Source organism: Triplophysa rosa, linkage group LG21 (genome assembly GCF_024868665.1).
Source record: "Triplophysa rosa linkage group LG21, Trosa_1v2, whole genome shotgun sequence".
In the NCBI taxonomy this organism is placed as follows: Eukaryota; Metazoa; Chordata; class Actinopteri; order Cypriniformes; family Nemacheilidae; genus Triplophysa; species Triplophysa rosa.
In genome coordinates, this window is record NC_079910.1 from 20634978 (window position 1) to 20655486 (window position 20509).

Below are 20509 nucleotides of genomic sequence, written 5' to 3' on the forward strand. Positions count from 1 at the left end.
AAAAAGTAAAGTAAGGGATTACTCTTTTTTTCTGTAATTTAATTAGTTACTTCTGATGTAATTAAAGTAAATACTTTGTGTAATATATGTGTGTGCAGAAGAGGAATTTACATCAAAATTCAAAGTCTAACTTCAAAATCCGTGCTTTAATGTATAATTCTCACATTTGTAATTAATAATAATACTTTATTTAGTTTTATATTATTTATTTGAATGAATTAAAAGAGCCGTTTCATGTCTATCCTTGAATCACTTAACTCATCAAGGTTGATGTAGGATATAGAAAGTAATTAGTAATAAGTAATTAAATACTTTTTGAAGAGAGTAACTTGTACAGTAATCTAATTACATTATCGAATGTGTAATTTGTAACTAGTAATTAATTAATTTTTCAGAGTAACTTACCCAACACTGGACAGGACACATGAAAACTGTGAGGAAAATCCAGCTTATCACATAAACAATTATTTAGAACATTTCCTAAATACAAAATCACCTGTATTTTCTGAAAATAGAAACAATATTTTTATTTGGGTCCTTTTATCCATGAATGATGCCGAGAAATTAATTCATGCATTTATTTTTTCTCGACTTGATTATTGTAATGCTATGTATACTGGTTTGCCTAAGGGCTCTGTAGCAAAGTTACAATTAATACAAAATGCAGCAGCATCTGAGTATTCATGAAAACAAAAGGGAGAGATCTTATTACACCAGTTTTAATGGAATCACACTGGCTACCAGTCCACCAAAGAATAGATTTTATTAACCTAAATTAATAAAATTGTACTAAATTCTATTATAAGTCTGTAAGTCACTGCATAACTTGGCACCTACATACATTTCCGATTGTCTGTCGAAATATATTCCAAATCCTACTCCAAGATCCTCTAGTGCTGGTATTTTAGAATATCGCACGGTCAATTTTAGGCCAAAACATTTTTTTTTACCAAACATTTTGTATTGTCTGCCAAATGAAGTGAGAAGTTTTAAAAAAATTCTAAAAACGGCTCAAGACATATCTCTTCAAAATTGCCTATGCTAATAGTGGTCGAAGCTGTGTTTAATCCTTGTCTGAATTGTTACTTTTTCTTTTATTTACTTTTTTGTATTATTATTATATTATGTCATTTGTAATATTTTACTGTTTTTGCACCTGTGAAGCACTTTGAGTAACATTTTATGTATGAAAAGTGCTATATAAATAAATGTTTATTATTATTATTATTTGGGAGGAAAATCGTTAGAAGTTCACAGAATGAAAGAAAAAAAAGATAATTTTACCCAAACACACACCTATAATGAGTACATTTTAAAATCAGAAAAATGGTCTCGGCATTTTTTAAGAGGCTGTGTATATATAGAAAACATAGAAGACGTAAGTGGTAATGCATGGTATTGTCTCAATCTGATGTCCTTTAACTGAAGTTAGTGACTTCAAAAATGTTCTATATGTAGCGGCAGCCATGTTTGCGACTCCTCTGGGCAGCTATTGACGTCATAGCAAGTCCTCAGTCCTATCTACTTGAATGGGGGAAGGCCGATATTTCTAAAACCGCTGGCAAAAATCACAATTATACAGCATATTTATGATCAATAATTAAACCTGATATGAACTGCATCATAACTTTGGTTTGGCTCTAAAAACCACCTTTTTCGAGGTCGCTTCAGCTACTGCGCCTGCGCACAGGCTGGCAGGCGCCTCACATAAGCCCATTATCCATTACTTTCTTTCTTTCTTCCATATTGAACGTTGCACTCCTTTCCATTCATTGTAATGACAGTAGCGCATCTGGTTAATATATATATATATAGATTAATATAAAAATAAAATAAAAATATATATACACTCACCTAAAGGATTATTAGGAACACCATACTAATACGGTGTTTGACCCCCTTTCGCCTTCAGAACTGCCTTAATTCTACGTGGCATTGATTCAACAAGGTGCTGAAAGCATTCTTTAGAAATGTTGGCCCATATTGATAGGATAGCATCTTGCAGTTGATGGAGATTTGTGGGATGCACATCCAGGGCACGAAGCTCCCGTTCCACCACATCCCAAAGATGTTCTATCGGGTTGAGATCTGGTGACTGTGGGGGCCATTCTAGTACAGTGAACTCATTGTCATGTTCAAGAAACCAATTTGAAATGATTCGAGCTTTGTGACATGGTGCATTATCCTGCTGGAAGTAGCCATTAGAGGATGGGTACATGGTGGTCATAAAGGGATGGACATGGTCAGAAACAATGCTCAGGTAGGCCGTGGCATTTAAACGATGCCCAATTGGCACTAAGGGGCCTAAAGTGTGCCAAGAAAACATCCCCCACACCATTACACCACCACCACCAGCCTGCACAGTGGTAACAAGGCATGATGGATCCATGTTCTCATTCTGTTTACGCCAAATTCTGACTCTACCATTTGAATGTCTCAACAGAAATCGAGACTCATCAGACCAGGCAACATTTTTCCAGTCTTCAACTGTCCAATTTTGGTGAGCTCGTGCAAATTGTAGCCTCTTTTTCCTATTTGTAGTGGAGATGAGTGGTACCCGGTGGGGTCTTCTGCTGTTGTAGCCCATCTGCCTCAAGGTTGTGCGTGTTGTGGCTTCACAAATGCTTTGCTGCATACCTCGGTTGTAACGAGTGGTTATTTCAGTCAAAGTTGCTCTTCTATCAGCTTGAATCAGTCGGCCCATTCTCCTCTGACCTCTAGCATCAACAAGGCATTTTCGCCCACAGGACTGCCGCATACTGGATGTTTTTCCCTTTTCACACCATTCTTTGTAAACCCTAGAAATGGTTGTGCGTGAAAATCCCAGTAACTGAGCAGATTGTGAAATACTCAGACCGGCCCGTCTGGCACCAACAACCATGCCACGCTCAAAATTGCTTAAATCACCTTTCTTTCCCATTCTGACATTCAGTTTGGAGTTCAGGAGATTGTCTTGACCAGGACCACACCCCTAAATGCATTGAAGCAACTGCCATGTGATTGGTTGATTAGATAATTGCATTAATGAGAAATTGAACAGGTGTTCCTAATAATCCTTTAGGTGAGTGTATATATATATATATATATATTAGGGGTGTAACGATACGCGTATTCGTATTGAATCGTTCGGTACGAGGCTTTCGGTTCGGAACGCATTACAAACCGAACGGTTCGTTTGACTAATCCTAAAATAAAATAAAATTGCTTAAATTGTGTGAAATATGATTTCTCCGAGCGACTTCTCTCAACAAGGCAACCCAAACGACGTAAAAGGCAACGTGCTGTCTGCCACTCCCACCCACCCCAAAGAAAAACAAAATTACACTTAACCGTTACCCCAGTCAGGCATATTAGCGCGTAGCAATATGGCTAGTAACGTGAATGCGATTACCAGACCAGAAATAGAAGATCCTCCAAAAATCAACAGGTCTGGTTTTTGGGACCACTTTGGTTTCCCTGTAAATTATGAGGGGGGTGGCAAGAGAGTGGTGGATAAAAACACTACGGTATGTCGCATCTGCTACACGACAATAAGCTACATTAGCGGGAATACTTCAAACATGTCAACTCATTTACGCCGACATCACCCCAGTGTGTCAATAGCTGGCAATCGACGAAAACAAGGAGAAACACGCACGCTACAAACTATCCCCGCAGCATTTATGCAGGCATTTCCAACCGATTCGAACAAAGCAAAACAAATCACTGCGGCGATTGGTACATTATAGCCGCGGATATGAGACCTACTCTGTAGTAGAAAACGGGGTTTTAAAAACATGCTTCATGTAATTGAGCCCCGCTACACTATTCCTTCACGAGGCCATTTCAGCAACACGTAATTCCTGCTTTGTACAAAAAACAAAAGCCAAATAGAGAATCAATTGGCCGAGGCACAAGCGGTTGCCTGACAACTAGTGATGGGTCGTTCATGAACGATTCGTTCTTTTTGAACGAATCTTTAAAATGACTCGGGAGTAACGAGTGTCTCAGCGAGTGATTCGTTCTTTTGTGTTGACCGCGATGTGCAACATTGTACCAGAAACAGTAAGAAGTTCGTCTCTCGAGTCATCGGGTCCGAGTCCTTATACCGGAAAGAGAAATGATTAGTTCGTCTCTCGAGTCATCGGGTCCGAGCCCTTTTGTTCTTTTGTCAAATGGTAGCTCCGCAGGCAAACCTGCAGCCTGTACCGGAGTCTTCGAGTCCGAGTCTTTAACGTTACGTGACCACTTCCCGATCATCAGTCAAATGCATGATGTACGTGTTATATGTTGTATTATAGGAAAAATATAAAATGATCAAAAGATATGTGCAATAAACATCTTCTCTAAAACGTACTCGTTCTGTTCTTTTTTCTGTCAGTATATTCATAAATGTTTCTTGTGGATTTCTGCATGTGTTTTTAATTTATCTTAATAACTAACTATTTTGCATAAGAACTGTGCTGGCAAAATATAAACATAAGCAACACTAGTAAAGTCAGTGTTTATGTCTAATGCATATATTACACAAGTGATCTCTTATTAAATAATTGCACATTTAAATGATTTCAATAGCCTATTATTATATACTTTGCAAACTGCATGAGACTTTTAGTAAAAAACAACAACTCTGTAAACCTTATTGCATACCTGAGTGACCCAAAATTGTTAATGAATTATAAATACATAACTTTACAGAAATGCTGTTAGGAAATAATTAAATAACTGTTTCTCATAACGTTGTCCCTATAACTACAATATAAGTTATTTCTTATTATATATCTGATCAAAACTAGCATAAATAAACGTTATGGGTAATTTGGCTATTAACATGCAACATTAATTTAACTCTGCTCGAAAGAATGAACGAAATGACTCGAAAAAAGATTCGTTCATTTTGCTGAACGAGATTCAAACATCCGAATCGCAAAAATGACTCGAACTTCCAATCACTACAGACAACGGACGGCCTCTGTAGTTACATGACTGGCCAAGTAAAAAACACAAATGTGGGATAGACTTTAAAGTTTAAAAGTTTTATATTTTATTATGATTATACAATTCCTTTGTTCAGTTCATCTTTCTGGAAAAACCTAAAAATTGAGTAAAAACAGATATAAAAATTGTTCTTTACTTTGTATTTGTGTCTGTCTACAACAAAATTACATTTCATTTTTTTGTTTTATATGCTGCTGAGAAAACACCACAGACGATGGGTCAAGTATAGCTCATTGTTCAAAGTAAAAAAATCATACTTTATGATGTTAGTTTTAATAAATAAAAATGTGAAAAAAATCAAGGAAATTTTTCTGGCATGTCTTCCTTTTTGCTGTATCGAAAACGTACCGAACCGGGACACCACTGTGCCGTATCGAACCGAACCGTGAATTTTGTGAACCGTTACACCCCTAATATAAATATATATATATATATATACTGTATATCATCTTTGGTAGATCAAAATTTTCGTGAAAGAAAGATTAGTTATTCTCCCAGTAAACCTGAAATGAGATGGACCCTTCATGTTTCCTGAAGTCATGTGAAAGTTTTGTGTGATGTAGCTCCACAGCAGTGGATTCTCACCATCAGGAAATCAAACCCACAGCCTTTGTGCTGTTAACCTCGATGCTCTGCCAGTCGAGCAAAAGCAGCGTGTTTAGAACAGTGGCGTAGCCAGAATTTTGTTTTTGAGGGGGCCTGTCTGTAAATGAGGGGGCCATTTTATATATGTATATAGCCATTTATATTTTTCTATTACTAAACTGATACACCTATATTATACAGCACATTTCACCATTTTAGCAAACATAAACATAGCCTACACTGTAAAAAAAACATGTGTAATATACGGTAAAATACCGGCAGCTGTGGTTGCCAGAAGTTCACCGTAAAATATAAGGTTACAATGTGGAACACTTTACAGAATGCTTTTTTGCAACCGTAAATTCTACAGTAGCGAATTGCTGCTTGTTTACGGTACACTACTGTTAAATAAAACAGATATAATGTAAACCTGTTTACAGTGATTTACTTTAAAAATAGCAGTTGCAAGTGTAAATTTCTTTAATAGTAATTATAGTCTATCTCCGTAATAAACACAATTCAACCGTATGAAATATTATAGTATTTTACTGTAAACTTCAATTTTACAGAAAATTACCGGCAGCTGTGGTTGCCAGAATTTCATCGCAAAAAATACGGTATAACACAAAAGGCATTACAAGTGGTTGCCATAGATTTTACAACAGTCAGTCAGGTTATTGTAAATTACTAAATGAGGTAATAAATGCAGTCAATCAACACACAAATTATCATTAACAGATCATTAACAGTATGCAAAAAAAAAACGTTTTTGCATACTGACACTGTGTTAAAACAGTTTGAGCTGATTCAATAACTTGCAGTGTACTCACAATGTTGAGCTTGGAAATAAAATGTGTCCATATATAAAAGTAAACCAGGGCCACTTGCTCTGTTTGAACAATAATAATAAGTCCACACCTGACTGAAGACATGGCACTAAATCAGTTCGAGAAACTGGAAATGTAGTAAGTACTGCATGGACTGCCATTTTCTTCATCTTTCTGCAGAAAAGAGACACAAAGACAAGTTAGTCCATGAGCATTACAGTATACAGTAAGCTCACAGTATTTTTTTACTACACATAAGCAAGCAACACTCTGGAATTTCACAGGCCACTTTGATAATTAATAGATCAGGGCCTGTGTCACCTATGCCACAGGCCGGTCCCACCATACACAATAGCATTTACACTAGTGTAGAGATCTACTTCAACATACTTATGCTGCAAGTCCACAGGGGTAAAACAAATTATAATGACAACTAATCATTTTCTAGCTTTTGCCCTGACACTCAAGTCATCTTTAAGATTTATACAGGTGGCCTGTGTACCTGAGAAAGATGGATTAAGAGGTTCGAATTAGGGTGTGCGATATCATGATTTCTGAACGTGGATGTTTAAAATGTCTCCACAATCTGCTTAATACCATCATGCAGTGCTTTCTGCAAGTTGTAGTTTTGGCGCTTCTGTTTTAACACATTGTACAAAGCGACATACATTCACATCACATGTTAATACAATGTTAGAGTTCATGTCACAATCATGTGACACTGGCATTCATTGTAAACCAGTAAAGTTAATTATTTGTGCATGTTCTGAAGCTTTGGCGGTTAAACTTTATCATTCATGTGCTTGGAATAATTCACCCCAAAATGAAAATTCTGTCATCATTTAGTCACTCTCATGTTGTTACAAACCTATTTTAATTTCTTGTGTTGAACACAAAAGATGATATGTTCAAGAATGTGGGTAACCTAACAGCTGGTCCCCATTTATTTCCATGGTATAGTATTCCTATTATGGAAGTCACTGTGGACCAGCAACTGTTCTTCAAAATATCTTTCATGTTCAACAGAAGAAAGACCTCAAGTTAGGTTAAAAACAATGTGAGGGTGAGTAAATGACAATTTGACAATTTATTTTTTTGATTAATTATCCCTTAAATGTAAATAAACACTCACTGCTCTTGTCTGAAGATCTTTAATACAGTAGCTTTAATAAGAATAAATGTTTAATTTATACAGTACGTCTGTAAGTATAGTATATGTAATGTTTTATTTTTACATTTGTTAATTAAATTTCTTACTTGATTGCCACTATTAAATACACCTACTGTAGCTGAAAAAAATAAAGCCCTGTTTATTTCATTTGTGTATTTGTATTGTGTATCTTGTTTTAATGTTCTTATTTTTAATAGCAAAGATGAAGTGAAACCTGTAAAAAAATAGATATTTTATATTTTTTACCCCTAGTTTGAATTGAGAGTTGTGTTTTAATCTATGTACTGTTTGATAGACTGAACAATACTACTACTTACCATTAATTATCCTTGAGGTGTCTGAATTACTGGGTCCAGACTTGACTGAAGAGAGGTGGGACAGAGTCTCTTGCAGACAGGTTACAATGATCAGGTGTTGACATGATCCTCTTTGCAGGAAACAAAGAAACAGAAAAGAATGATAGCAGTAATAGTAACTAAAATTATATGACTACTTAGCATTTACACATTAGCTACAGTAAGTGCTTCACTTAGCAATATTGAGCAGATTGTGTTATTTCTAATTTAATAAATTAATCATTATGTAAACAATGTACATAATGTTTTTACAAATTCTACCTCAGAACTTTTTTTGTTACATTTACATTGAGTCATTTAGCAGACGCTTTTATCCAAAGTGACTTACAGATGGGGTAAACAATGGAAGCAATTGGGACAGCATAAGGACAACAAAAAGCATAAGTGCAATCAAACAAGACTGGTCTCATAGAGCCTACCACAGTATACAGAGCTAAGTTAGAAGGTTCTTTTTTCTTTTTAAAGAGTAGAAAAGAAATAGAAGTCAGAACTGATCGGTAAGGTGTTGACGGAAGAGATGCGTTTTCAGACGATTCTTAAAGATGGCTACAGAATCTGCAGATCTTGTAGCAGCGGACAGTTACAGTGAACTGTTTTTACATACAAAGTTCACTAAGATGACAGAATGTGGTGAATAAGCATTGGTTTTGGTAATATATTCCAGTAATATTAATCTGTAAAAGTCCAAGACAACTTTACTAATGTGATGTTAAAAGTTCAGATGTTGATCATATGGTTTTATGTTAGCATAAAAATTAAGCATAAGCATAAGGACAAAATTGGGACATCCACTGTTATACAAGGAAAGATTGTAAACACATTGTGGTTGTAATGAATTACTCTGAAAATTGTAGTTCTGCAATTTTGTTATATCAATGAAAAAAAAGAGTTAGAATAGTTGAACAATCAAGTGGTAGCATGAATGATCTGATAATTATTGATGCAGGGCAGTTTCAGTTCAAAAGCANCTGTAAGTATAGTATATGTAATGTTTTATTTTTACATTTGTTAATTAAATTTCTTACTTGATTGCCACTATTAAATACACCTACTGTAGCTGAAAAAAATAAAGCCCTGTTTATTTCATTTGTGTATTTGTATTGTGTATCTTGTTTTAATGTTCTTATTTTTAATAGCAAAGATGAAGTGAAACCTGTAAAAAAATAGATATTTTATATTTTTTACCCCTAGTTTGAATTGAGAGTTGTGTTTTAATCTATGTACTGTTTGATAGACTGAACAATACTACTACTTACCATTAATTATCCTTGAGGTGTCTGAATTACTGGGTCCAGACTTGACTGAAGAGAGGTGGGACAGAGTCTCTTGCAGACAGGTTACAATGATCAGGTGTTGACATGATCCTCTTTGCAGGAAACAAAGAAACAGAAAAGAATGATAGCAGTAATAGTAACTAAAATTATATGACTACTTAGCATTTACACATTAGCTACAGTAAGTGCTTCACTTAGCAATATTGAGCAGATTGTGTTATTTCTAATTTAATAAATTAATCATTATGTAAACAATGTACATAATGTTTTTACAAATTCTACCTCAGAACTTTTTTTGTTACATTTACATTGAGTCATTTAGCAGACGCTTTTATCCAAAGTGACTTACAGATGGGGTAAACAATGGAAGCAATTGGGACAGCATAAGGACAACAAAAAGCATAAGTGCAATCAAACAAGACTGGTCTCATAGAGCCTACCACAGTATACAGAGCTAAGTTAGAAGGTTCTTTTTTCTTTTTAAAGAGTAGAAAAGAAATAGAAGTCAGAACTGATCGGTAAGGTGTTGACGGAAGAGATGCGTTTTCAGACGATTCTTAAAGATGGCTACAGAATCTGCAGATCTTGTAGCAGCGGACAGTTACAGTGAACTGTTTTTACATACAAAGTTCACTAAGATGACAGAATGTGGTGAATAAGCATTGGTTTTGGTAATATATTCCAGTAATATTAATCTGTAAAAGTCCAAGACAACTTTACTAATGTGATGTTAAAAGTTCAGATGTTGATCATATGGTTTTATGTTAGCATAAAAATTAAGCATAAGCATAAGGACAAAATTGGGACATCCACTGTTATACAAGGAAAGATTGTAAACACATTGTGGTTGTAATGAATTACTCTGAAAATTGTAGTTCTGCAATTTTGTTATATCAATGAAAAAAAAGAGTTAGAATAGTTGAACAATCAAGTGGTAGCATGAATGATCTGATAATTATTGATGCAGGGCAGTTTCAGTTCAAAAGCTTATAAATTAATTGTACTTACTAAAGCTCAGAAACTTGCCAATCCTGTGAATTTTCCAGCTGTGCCAAGTTAAGGAAAGGGATAATTTATTAGTATTTTCAATACAATAACATTTTTGGTTAAAAGTTAAGGAATTAATGTATTAATTAACGTATCTAATCCAAATAATAGACTCACAAGAAAAAGAGATTGATGAGGTCCCTGTCGCATACAGCCTCTTGTAACATAAGAAAAGGAGATAAAAGAAAATACATTTGTTCCTGAATAAGACCAAATTCAACAAAAAGTTCAACAAAGCATATACGGCAAAAATATGTCTTTAAAAGTAATTAAAAAATCTCACCACTCTTTGATGTCACATGAAGTCGATGAAGTTTAAAATGAAGTACATACCCCCTCAATGATTTGACCGACTTGCCACAGAAATTGCAACTAAACATAGCCAAAACTGGTTAAATAACAACAACGAAAGGAAAATAAATAACTTTAACTTTTTAGTTTGTAACAGTATTGTTTGGCTTACCTTGAAAAGAAATGTTGAACTCCCAGAAATCAAAAGGATGGACGAGGATGGCGTATTCCAAAAGCAGCTGCTTGGCGCGCTAAAATGGCGCTGACTGAAATATAAAACGACATCGACCGTTAACGTTATTAATGAATTGTCGTGCTCTCTTAAGCATTTTTAAAAGTAAGCCAAGAAATGGATTAAAAGAAGATTAAAAGACGTCAAAAGTACACTTTGCATTAGCAGTGTATGAGTTTTTAAGCACATTTTTCATTAGCGAGTTACCACGTAACCTTAATTTAAGTGATTTGAAAACGCAAGCTTAAATGCAAGTTGACAAGGCATCAGAATTACACTTTGCGTTAGCAGTGAGCTTTGCAATTTGCAAGTTACCCCGTGGAAAAGTAGCCAAAGGAGTACTCACCACTTGCTGCATGCAGGTCGCGCTGCGCAATTCACAGGCCTAATCTTAGAAGCGGGGAGACGATCTTCTTCCTCTTGTGTGTTTCTTCGTTTGTTCACGCTTTTTATTATTATTTCAAATGCCATTTCGCAAGCACCACTAATAAAAACACAGTTTCATAATTGTTTTAAAATGGTCAAGTTTTTTTCTTATGTTTGAACATTTTTGCTTTGTTCATCCTATTCATAGTCTAGTTGTGGTAATTATGAAATAATGTGGAAAATATCTTTTTAGAATAGCTATGATAAAATTATTTCTTGACTTTCTTCAAGACATTCGTTTTGTCTTCATTGCAATTAGCATTATCAGATTAGATAAATAAAAGAACAATACACAAAAGTACAGTAAATTACAGAGTATTTAAAGTTTTAACTAAAATTGACAAAAAGATAAACATATGTTTAACATCTTGTTACTGTAGGATTTAAGGTATGTGTTTGTTGGATTTTAAACAGTTTTATATTGTATATTCTACAGTACACATTAAGAAAATGTGTAATTTACACAGAATAATACCATTGTTTTTAAGGTAATTCCTTGTTTGTAAAGGCTCAGTATTTTCCCATTAATTTCACCAAAAATTTAAAATTTTACTGTAAGAATCTGTGTTTTTTACATATTAAGAGAGTAAAAATAAAATGTATGTACTGTTTCTTAAATTATGGTAATTTAATGTATGCAATACAGTGATATACTATTTAGCTTTAAAAAGTATTTTACTGTTGCTGTTTTAGAGTTTTTTACTGTAGTTTTCACAGACTTTTTTTACAGTGTAGCAGTTCTTAATCCTGGTCCACGTTGATTTAAATCACCAGCTCGCTAGAAGAGCGTTCCATGAATAAACTGTGTTCCCATTGACATGGTCCCTACACACTGCTCTCTACTCCCTGCACATAGGAAATCAGCTGAAGTTACTTCTGAAGTTAACTTCAGTTCAGAACACGAATTTGCGCTACACGATTGCCTTCACACAGGGACAAAACTTACTATGGAAATTTGAAGGCTTGTTTAACCGCAATCATGAGATTTGCGTAGTAGTCACGGTTCGTGCACTTCAATGCCTTTTATGTCCACTTCGCAAACCCCTGAAGCGGTGAGAGAAGCATACAAAATATGCAGAGCGGGGGGGGGGGTTATGGGATCAGTATTGAACCGCGGTAGCGCGGCGGCTACCAGTCAAACCATTGGCTTACCTTTTACATGACAATGCGGCGTGTTCGAGGGTGAGAAAAGTTTCTGTTGAGAAAAGTCTTTCGACACTACAAGTCATATGCAGTGTAATCGTTATCTCTAGCAGTCTACTCATTTTCTTCTTGCTCATCTTTTCGTAATATATATAAAAACAGACTAATGTGCCCCTGCCATCGCAGCGTATAAATTAAACTCCTGACGCAAAAGATGCTACGCACAACACGTGACATAATTAAACCAATAACTTTGAAAACAGCGGGGAGCACTGATTGGTAGATCAACCAGAGTAACAAATCAACAATTCCTTATTTTAAACTATCAAAGATCTGAGGGGGCTGTACATGTAAATGAGGGGGCCTAGGTCCCCTCAGGCCCCCTCGTGGCTACGCTACTGGTTTAGAATCAGATGATGGTTGTGAGAAGAGCAAAAGTGAGGAAAGACTTCCGCTTTCTCTCACGACCCAAACTCTAGATGTTTGTCTTTGGTTTTGAACTGGTATTACTAGATTGTTGCAGGCATTAGTGAAAGAACTCTGAGAGAACTGGAAGAATTTGTGCCGAGCATCCGTGCGGTGCGACGGTTGATGAGTGTTGTGTGGTGTATGGTAATGCAGACAGGCCTTGACATGACGTTTGCGTTTCTAGTTATCTGACAGGAGACCAGTTTTCCAGCGAGTCGTCTCTGGAGGCGTACGCCCGCTGTCTGCGCATGGGCTGCAGATGCATCGAGTGTGAGTGTCGCATCACAACACGTCCAACACTACTTGACATAGTAGACATATTTACAAATGCTTGCTTTTCTTTAGTAGCGATTTTAGCTAGTCGTGTTAGGTGTAGCAGTGTTAGATGTATGCGATGGACACCCGTGTCTCATTTTAAGGCTTTGTCTGATGTTTTTGTGAACTGGTCCGGCGTGTGTTGTTTGCAGTGGACTGCTGGGATGGTCCCGACGGGATGCCAGTCATCTATCACGGTCACACACTCACCACCAAGATCAAGTTCAGCGATGTGCTGAACACCATCAAAGAACACGCCTTTGTCACGTCTGAGTGAGTCCGTCCTCTCTCTCTCTCTCTCTCTGCGTAAGACGCTCGTCTGTCGAGGAACTGGGTCGAGTTGTGTGTGTTTTTGTACAGCTATCCCATCATCCTCTCCATTGAAGACCACTGCAGTATTGTCCAGCAGAGGAACATGGCCACCTTCTTTAAGAAAGTGTTTGGAGAGATGCTCTTGACCAAAGCGGTGGATATCTCGGCGGACGGGCTCCCCTCACCCAATCAGCTGAAGAGGAAGATCCTCATCAAGGTAAGAGCCCGTTACGGCCACGGGGGGAGGAAAGTAGGGTTTAGGGATTGTACATGCGTCTGCTCATGGCTGGATTTATCTGTGTTCAGCACAAGAAGTTAGCCGAGGGAAGTGCCTACGAGGAGGTCTCGTCTTCGACTCCCTACTCGGAGAATGACATCAGCAACTCCATCAAGAACGGCATCCTGTACCTGGAGGACCCCATCAACCACGTGAGCATGTCGCCGCACGCTCATCTTGCCGTATGCCCTGAAAGGTTCTTTGTCAATGTGCATGACTCTTGTCTCTGCAGGAGTGGTATCCTCACTTCTTCGTTCTGACCAGCAACAAGATCTATTATTCTGAAGAGACGTCCAGCGATCAGGCGAACGAAGATGAAGAAGAACACAGAGACGTGAGGAAATGCATTGGTGTTTGAAGTAACTGTAGTGAATGTTTCGTTGAATTGAATTGAAATGGTCTTCTCAAGCACTCGTGTGCATTGTGTCATGTGAGAATCAGGTGCTAAAGATTGCATTGAGGATAATAACGTCACATTTCCACAGCTCATAGAGTGAAGGGTAAAGAAAAGCACTGTGAACTGTGTCTGTATACCTGTAGATCAGTAACGGTATGGACCAGCACGTGACGGAGAAGTGGTTCCACGGGAAGCTGGGTGCCGGACGTGACGGGAGACAGATCGCTGAACGGCTGCTGTCGGAGTACTGCTTGGAGACCGGAGCGCCCGACGGCTCCTTTCTGGTGCGGGAGAGCGAGACGTTTGTAGGGGACTATACGCTCTCGTTCTGGTAATGACACTTGACTTTACCCTGATGCACAAGTCATAGAAACGCATCCGTTTCATTTCATCTATTGTTGTCAACATGTTAGGGGTGTAATGATACGCCCGACTCGAGATATGTTGAATACGTGAAAAAAAGGGTTGGATTTAACATTTGTGTTAGCCAGTACAGTACGTACAAGGTTTAATTGAACCTGCGGTATGTAAGTTGAAAGAAACTCAATAGGTCCGTCACTGAAAAATAAAACAGAATTTCAAAATGAAGAAAGGCGTGTGAACGTCTTGAAAAAACATGATATGTGTTGTTGACGCAGGTCTACCACTTGGATTAACGCATCGCCATAGCTCTATGACGCATTGTCTTGATGTGTCGCAACATGTGTTTTATACCTGTATGTGCTTGGCTGTTCCTGTGTCTCTCCTCTGCTCAGGCGTTCTGGTCGAGTTCAGCACTGCAGGATTCACTCTCGACAGGAGGCCGGCAGCCCAAAGTTTTACCTGACGGATAACCTAGTGTTTGACACGCTCTTCGCTCTCATCACACATTACCAGCAGGTGCCTCTGCGCTGCAATGAGTTTGAGATGAAGCTGTCCGAACCGGTGCCACAAACCAATGCTCACGAGAGCAAAGAGTAAGAGTCGCTGCAGGGAACACATCTAAGCTCTTCATTTCATCTGTTGTTGTCTTGTATAAGAAGCTTGTCAGTGTTTACACATAACAATAAAATCAACATCCCAGGTACGTCTGTAAGACGTCTGCTAAAGATCTGGAAGACATCTGCTGTGTAAAAACATCTGCTAAACATCTTGCAGACATCTAGATGTCCATGTGACTTATTTGTGAGTATTGCAGATGTAAATCCAGACATCAAATAGACGTCTTCCAGATGTTTGTGTGCTATCAGGGATCGATTCTAAACAAAAACAAGCACATTATCACAAATTACAATGAATGTGTTTACAAATAAAAAATCCCTGATGTTTGGAAAGAAGAACCACTGTTAAAGGAATGAGTTGAAGAGCGTCATGATATGAGTTTGTTTTGTGTGCTGTCTTTCGGGCAGGTGGTACCACGCGTGTCTGTCTCGCAGCCAGGCTGAAAACATGCTGATGAGAGTCCCGCGCGACGGCGCTTTCCTTGTCCGCAAGAGAACAGAATTCAACTCATTCGCCATTTCCTTCCGGTAAAAGCCCCGCTCCCGTTCTGCTGCTTTTTTTCTCCCTGTGAGTCTGCTTTTTCTTTCTCACTGGTTTGGTTTGGTTTGGGTCAGGGCGGAGGGGAAGATCAAACACTGTCGCGTGCAGCAGGAAGGACAGATGGTCGTTCTGGGCACCTCAGAATTTGACAGTTTAGTGGATTTAATCAGTTACTATGAGAAACACTCTCTGTACCGCAAGATGAAGCTCCGCTACCCCATCAATGAAGAGACGCTGGAGAAGATCGGCACCGCTGTGAGTTTACACCATCATCCCAAACAGCAGTCAGACGCTCACAAACATGAAGCGCACTGCTCTTTGTTCATTAGGGATGTTTTAGTGATGATTATTGGTCGTGACGTGTTTTCCCTGTGTACAGGAGCCTGACTATGGATCTCTATATGAGGGACGGAACCCTGGATTCTACGTGGAAGCCAATCAGATGCCCACCTTTAAAGTAGCTGTACTCTTTATACATAAGGAGCTGTTCTCATATCGTTTGTGTCCGTAACGCCGGAGTGTAACTGTGTGTGTGTGTGTGTGTGTGTAAGCAGTGTACGGTACGGGCCATGTATGAGTACAAAGCCCAGCGAGACGACGAGCTCTCCTTCAGTAAGAACGCCATCATTCAGAATGTGGACAAACAGGAGGGAGGCTGGTAAGACACATCTTACTGTTCAATATCATTGAAACATCACACAAGCCTGGAGACCACTGATGACCTAACAGAATCTCAAACAATTCAGTTCTTATACAAGCATTTCATACAGGATCATATCTGGTGATTTAAGTTCCTAGCTTAACTTTTCGTCCTTTGAAGGAATGAAGCAAGGAATTATTTGTGTTAAACATTGCAGAGCACCTGTCAGACTGACGCTCATTGTGTTTATGTTCCTGCCATGAAGCCATCAAAACCAAACGATGTCTCATAGACACGCAACAATAACGCAGACAGACAGTTTACAAGCTATCAGTGTTTGATGGTGAAAGTTGTTGAAAGACTTCAGGGTGCGCTTTCACAGACAGAGGCTTAGCTTTAGCCAGGACTATGCCTAATTGAAGTCGCTGTTATAAAAATACAATTCAATCTTATTATTATAGAACTATTCACAATTTCCGGCTTTACATACATCATAATTACAAAAGGGACAAATTAAAGACAGTATATGGTATTAAGATACATGATATTATGATATTATTGCAAGTTTTTCTCTGTGATGTACACTGATGAAACTTTACTGAAATAAATGCTATGATGTCAATCGAAGTATTGAATAGTCAATATTATTATTTAAAATGTTGTTATCAGGACTGGGAACCTAAAGTTACAATTTGCAATAATACCAAAACGTGCGGAAAGAAAATATTTGTTAAAGTTATGTTAACGCGCAAGTATGTTGTTAAACGAAAGTCGTTTATGGATTAAACAAAATAAGCGGTATCCCAGTGAGCAAGCCAGTGGCAACGGTGGCAAGGAACCAAAACTTCTTGGGAAACTGTGAGATTCCATGGGAATAGTTAGCCGGGCTGGTGAGTGGAAAGACGAAAGAACTAGTGTGGATAGAAAAAAATGGATATTTAGGTCTGTCCAATATTATTCTGGTTCTGTCCAATATTATTCTTGGCTGTAATTGTCACCAAGTGGATTGCCCATCATCACGAGCGTCTGGCTGGACTGGGATAAAAACATTACTGGGGGCGTATTACAGAAAGTTTCTTATCTGAGGTCTTAAGATATGATACGTTAAATTAGGATTTTTAGGAAGCTCGGCAATCCACTTTCAGTTCTGTTACCAAGCAACCAACACTGCGAGCTGCTGATGAGGTAAACAAAATATAAAAAACAAAACCAGCAAGCGTTTCATTTTAGTGCCGAGGAAATAGAAACTTGAATAAGTTTGGTAGAAAAGGCAAAGCAGATACTATTTGGAAAGTTTTCACCCTCGCTCACTCACGAAGACAACGACAGGGAGTGGGCAAGAGTTGTCGATAATGTGTCTGCAGTGTCCGGCATTAACCGTACAGCTGAGGCTATGAAGAAAAAGTTGACCACCCTTGCAAGCGAAACAAAAAAGAAAGCGACCCTACAGGCAAGGGAGATGAAGAAAACGTAAGGGGGAACAAGCAAACGCCAACACGAACACAATGCTAAAACGTTACTTATAAGTGCTTTGTTATCAAATTGTAACCCATCTTCAGGGTCCTCAAAGAGTCTTTCTTCCATTAAACATCTCCGGTCTTCATTTTGAATGATTCATAAATGTAATGCCATTGTTGGACAGTGCAATTGTGAGCTGTTTTTCTGTTCGTTTTTAAATCATTTTGAAGTTAGGACAGCTGTGGGGTTGTCCTAAAGTTAAGACCGTTACAAAGATTATTTGTCAAGTTAAGACGCTTCTGTAATACCCCTTTCCTATCTGTAGTTAAAATAAGATTATGCACTTAGGAAGTGCTGTTCTGTAATGGCTTTTGTCCTAACTGAAATTACCATGGTTACCAAACAGACAGGATAAGATTTTCAAGTTATGATCTTTCTGTAATACACCCTCTGATGTACATCTTGAGACAAAACACTGTCACGGATGTCAAATATATATACTGTATTAGGGCAATTTATTTACTGTTATGACAGATTTTAGTCTGGGACTAACCTTAAGCCTGGTCTGTGAAACCGGAGTCAGTTTTGGTCCGGTAAAGTGCGTGTTCTTCACTCAGGTGGAAAGGAGACTGTGGAGGTAAAAAGCAGCTGTGGTTTCCTGCAAACTACGTGGAGGAGATCAGCCCTACAGCTGCGGAGCCTGATAGATCTGTGAGTGTGTGTGAGTGTGCGTGAGTGTGGGAAGGGTAAACCCTACGGTATGGGGACAAAATGTCCCCACAAAGATGGCAATATCCAAAATCCTTGTCCTTGTGGGGACATTTTTTGGCCCCCATGAGGAAACAAGCTTATAAATCATACGGAATGAACTTTTGTGAAAATCTAAAAGAGCAGACTGTTGTGTGATTGTTAGGGGTAGGGAATATGATATACAGTTTGTACAGTATAAAAACCATTGCGTCTATGGAATGTCCCAATAAAACATGGAAACCCAACGTTTGTGTGTGTGTGTTGTGTCAGAGCTGACCTTTCCCCTCTCTCTCCGGCACGTGTACACTCGGCAGGCCACAGAAAACAGTCCTTTGGGAGATCTCCTGAGAGGAAGTGTGGACGTGTCTTCCTGTCAGATCGGTGTGTTCCCTCCACACACACACCACATTAAAAGAAACAACAAGTATTCCTCCTTGATTTTACAGTGAATTCACGGTCAGGCAACAACTTAACAAAGCCAAACTAGCAAGCCCTGCTGCCACTGAAATCATTTTCATGCTTAATATTTGTCTCGCTTGCTAGCTGAAAACAAAATGACCCAAATCAAGGTTTTTAACCATATATATGCGTGTCTGGAAGTGCTAGTGTGCTGGATGAGGAGGATGTGTTGTGTGTGTAAACGTGTTGATCTGTTGCAGCTGTCAGACCTGAAGGGAAGGGCAGCCGGCCGTTCGTCTTCTCTCTCATTCCAGTAGCGTCTCCTCGCACCGGTCCAGTGCTGGACATCGCCGCCAGCTCGCAGGAGGAGCTCAAGGACTGGGTGGTGAAGATACGAGAGGTCACCATGACCTCTGAAGCCAAGGTCAGTCCATCAGCTCAAAGCCAAGCACCAAACAACTCTGCTGTCTCCTGTCCAAGATATTCTTATACGTCCTTGACGCTGCGTGAGAATGTTGGAGAGCTAATGATGGTTTGTCGTCCATCAGCTGGAGGAAGGTAAAATGATGGAGAGAAGAAAGAAGATTGCTTTGGAGCTGTCGGATCTGGTGATCTACTGCCGACCTGTTCCTTTCGATGAAGACAGTAAGTCTGAGCCCAATGAGTTGAATTTTACCGCTTTGGATCTGATGTCGCAGCCAATCATGAACTATGTTGTGTGACACTACCTGCCCCCCCCCACTTGCAGAGATCGGGACGGAGCGGGCCTGTTTCCGGGACATGTCCTCTTTCCCGGAGACCAAAGCGGAGAAATACGTCAACCGTATCAAAGGAAAGAAGTTCCTGCAGTACAACCGTCTGCAGCTGTCACGGATCTACCCGCGCGGTCAGCGGCTGGACTCGTCTAACTACGACCCCTTACCCATGTGGCTGTGCGGCAGTCAGCTGGTGGCCCTTAACTTCCAGACGGCAGGTGAGGACGCGTTTTGTCGGCCTTTGGCGCTCGTCCTGCTTCCGTCTGCTTACGTGATGATTTCTGGCCTGATCTCCACTCAGACAAACCCATGCAGATGAATCAGGCGATCTTCATGCTGAGCGGCAGGAGCGGTTACGTGCTGCAGCCACCCATCATGAGAGACGACAACTTTGATCCTTTCGATAGACATTCTCTCAGAGGAGTGGAGCCAATCACTTTGATCATAGAGGTAAAACCCACGAGACAAATAGAGTAAAACTGTCCCAACATCCGCCGTTGGTTACATGTCATCCTTCTGAGACTTTCACAAAGTTGGACCTCGGTCATTGATATGTGCTTACTCTGATGTTACATTTCTGTCATCATTTCCCACTGACTCCCATAGTAGGAAAAATGGGTTAGGTTGGGTTCTGTTGAACACAAAAGAAGATATTTTGAAGAATGTAGGACAGCAAACAGTTCTGGGGCACTTTTAACTGCCATTGTCATTTTTCCTACTATGGGAGTCAATGGGGGGAGAAATCTTGTCTGGTTATGAGCATTCTTCCAAATTCAACCAAACAAAGAAATGTAAACAGGTTTAGAATAACTAGAGAGTGAGTCGCTCATGACAGAATCGCTTTAATGATATCAAGGTCACACGTGTTGAATATATGCATCAATATTA

The 20509-nt window shown here is 38.9% G+C and overlaps 1 protein-coding gene across 4 annotated transcripts in view; it reads left to right on the top strand.

Moving 5' to 3' along the window:
- Nucleotides 1-20509, top strand: part of plcg1 (phospholipase C, gamma 1) — a 48113-nt gene that overhangs the window by 22494 nt on the left and 5110 nt on the right. For 2 of the 4 annotated variants that reach the window (XM_057320033.1, XM_057320031.1), the window contains exons 12-28: nucleotides 12982-13067; nucleotides 13265-13385; nucleotides 13473-13641; nucleotides 13731-13853; nucleotides 13934-14035; nucleotides 14242-14429; nucleotides 14854-15054; nucleotides 15487-15606; nucleotides 15694-15874; nucleotides 15999-16076; nucleotides 16171-16277; nucleotides 18335-18428; nucleotides 18782-18848; nucleotides 19127-19290; nucleotides 19415-19511; nucleotides 19615-19839; nucleotides 19923-20071. In XM_057320033.1, coding sequence (XP_057176016.1) covers nucleotides 12982-13067; nucleotides 13265-13385; nucleotides 13473-13641; nucleotides 13731-13853; nucleotides 13934-14035; nucleotides 14242-14429; nucleotides 14854-15054; nucleotides 15487-15606; nucleotides 15694-15874; nucleotides 15999-16076; nucleotides 16171-16277; nucleotides 18335-18428; nucleotides 18782-18848; nucleotides 19127-19290; nucleotides 19415-19511; nucleotides 19615-19839; nucleotides 19923-20071 — 2272 coding nt within the window. The remainder of the gene's footprint in view (nucleotides 1-12981; nucleotides 13068-13264; nucleotides 13386-13472; nucleotides 13642-13730; nucleotides 13854-13933; nucleotides 14036-14241; nucleotides 14430-14853; nucleotides 15055-15486; nucleotides 15607-15693; nucleotides 15875-15998; nucleotides 16077-16170; nucleotides 16278-18334; nucleotides 18429-18781; nucleotides 18849-19126; nucleotides 19291-19414; nucleotides 19512-19614; nucleotides 19840-19922; nucleotides 20072-20509) is intronic. The other 2 variants (XM_057320034.1, XM_057320032.1) reach the window with 1 other exon arrangement.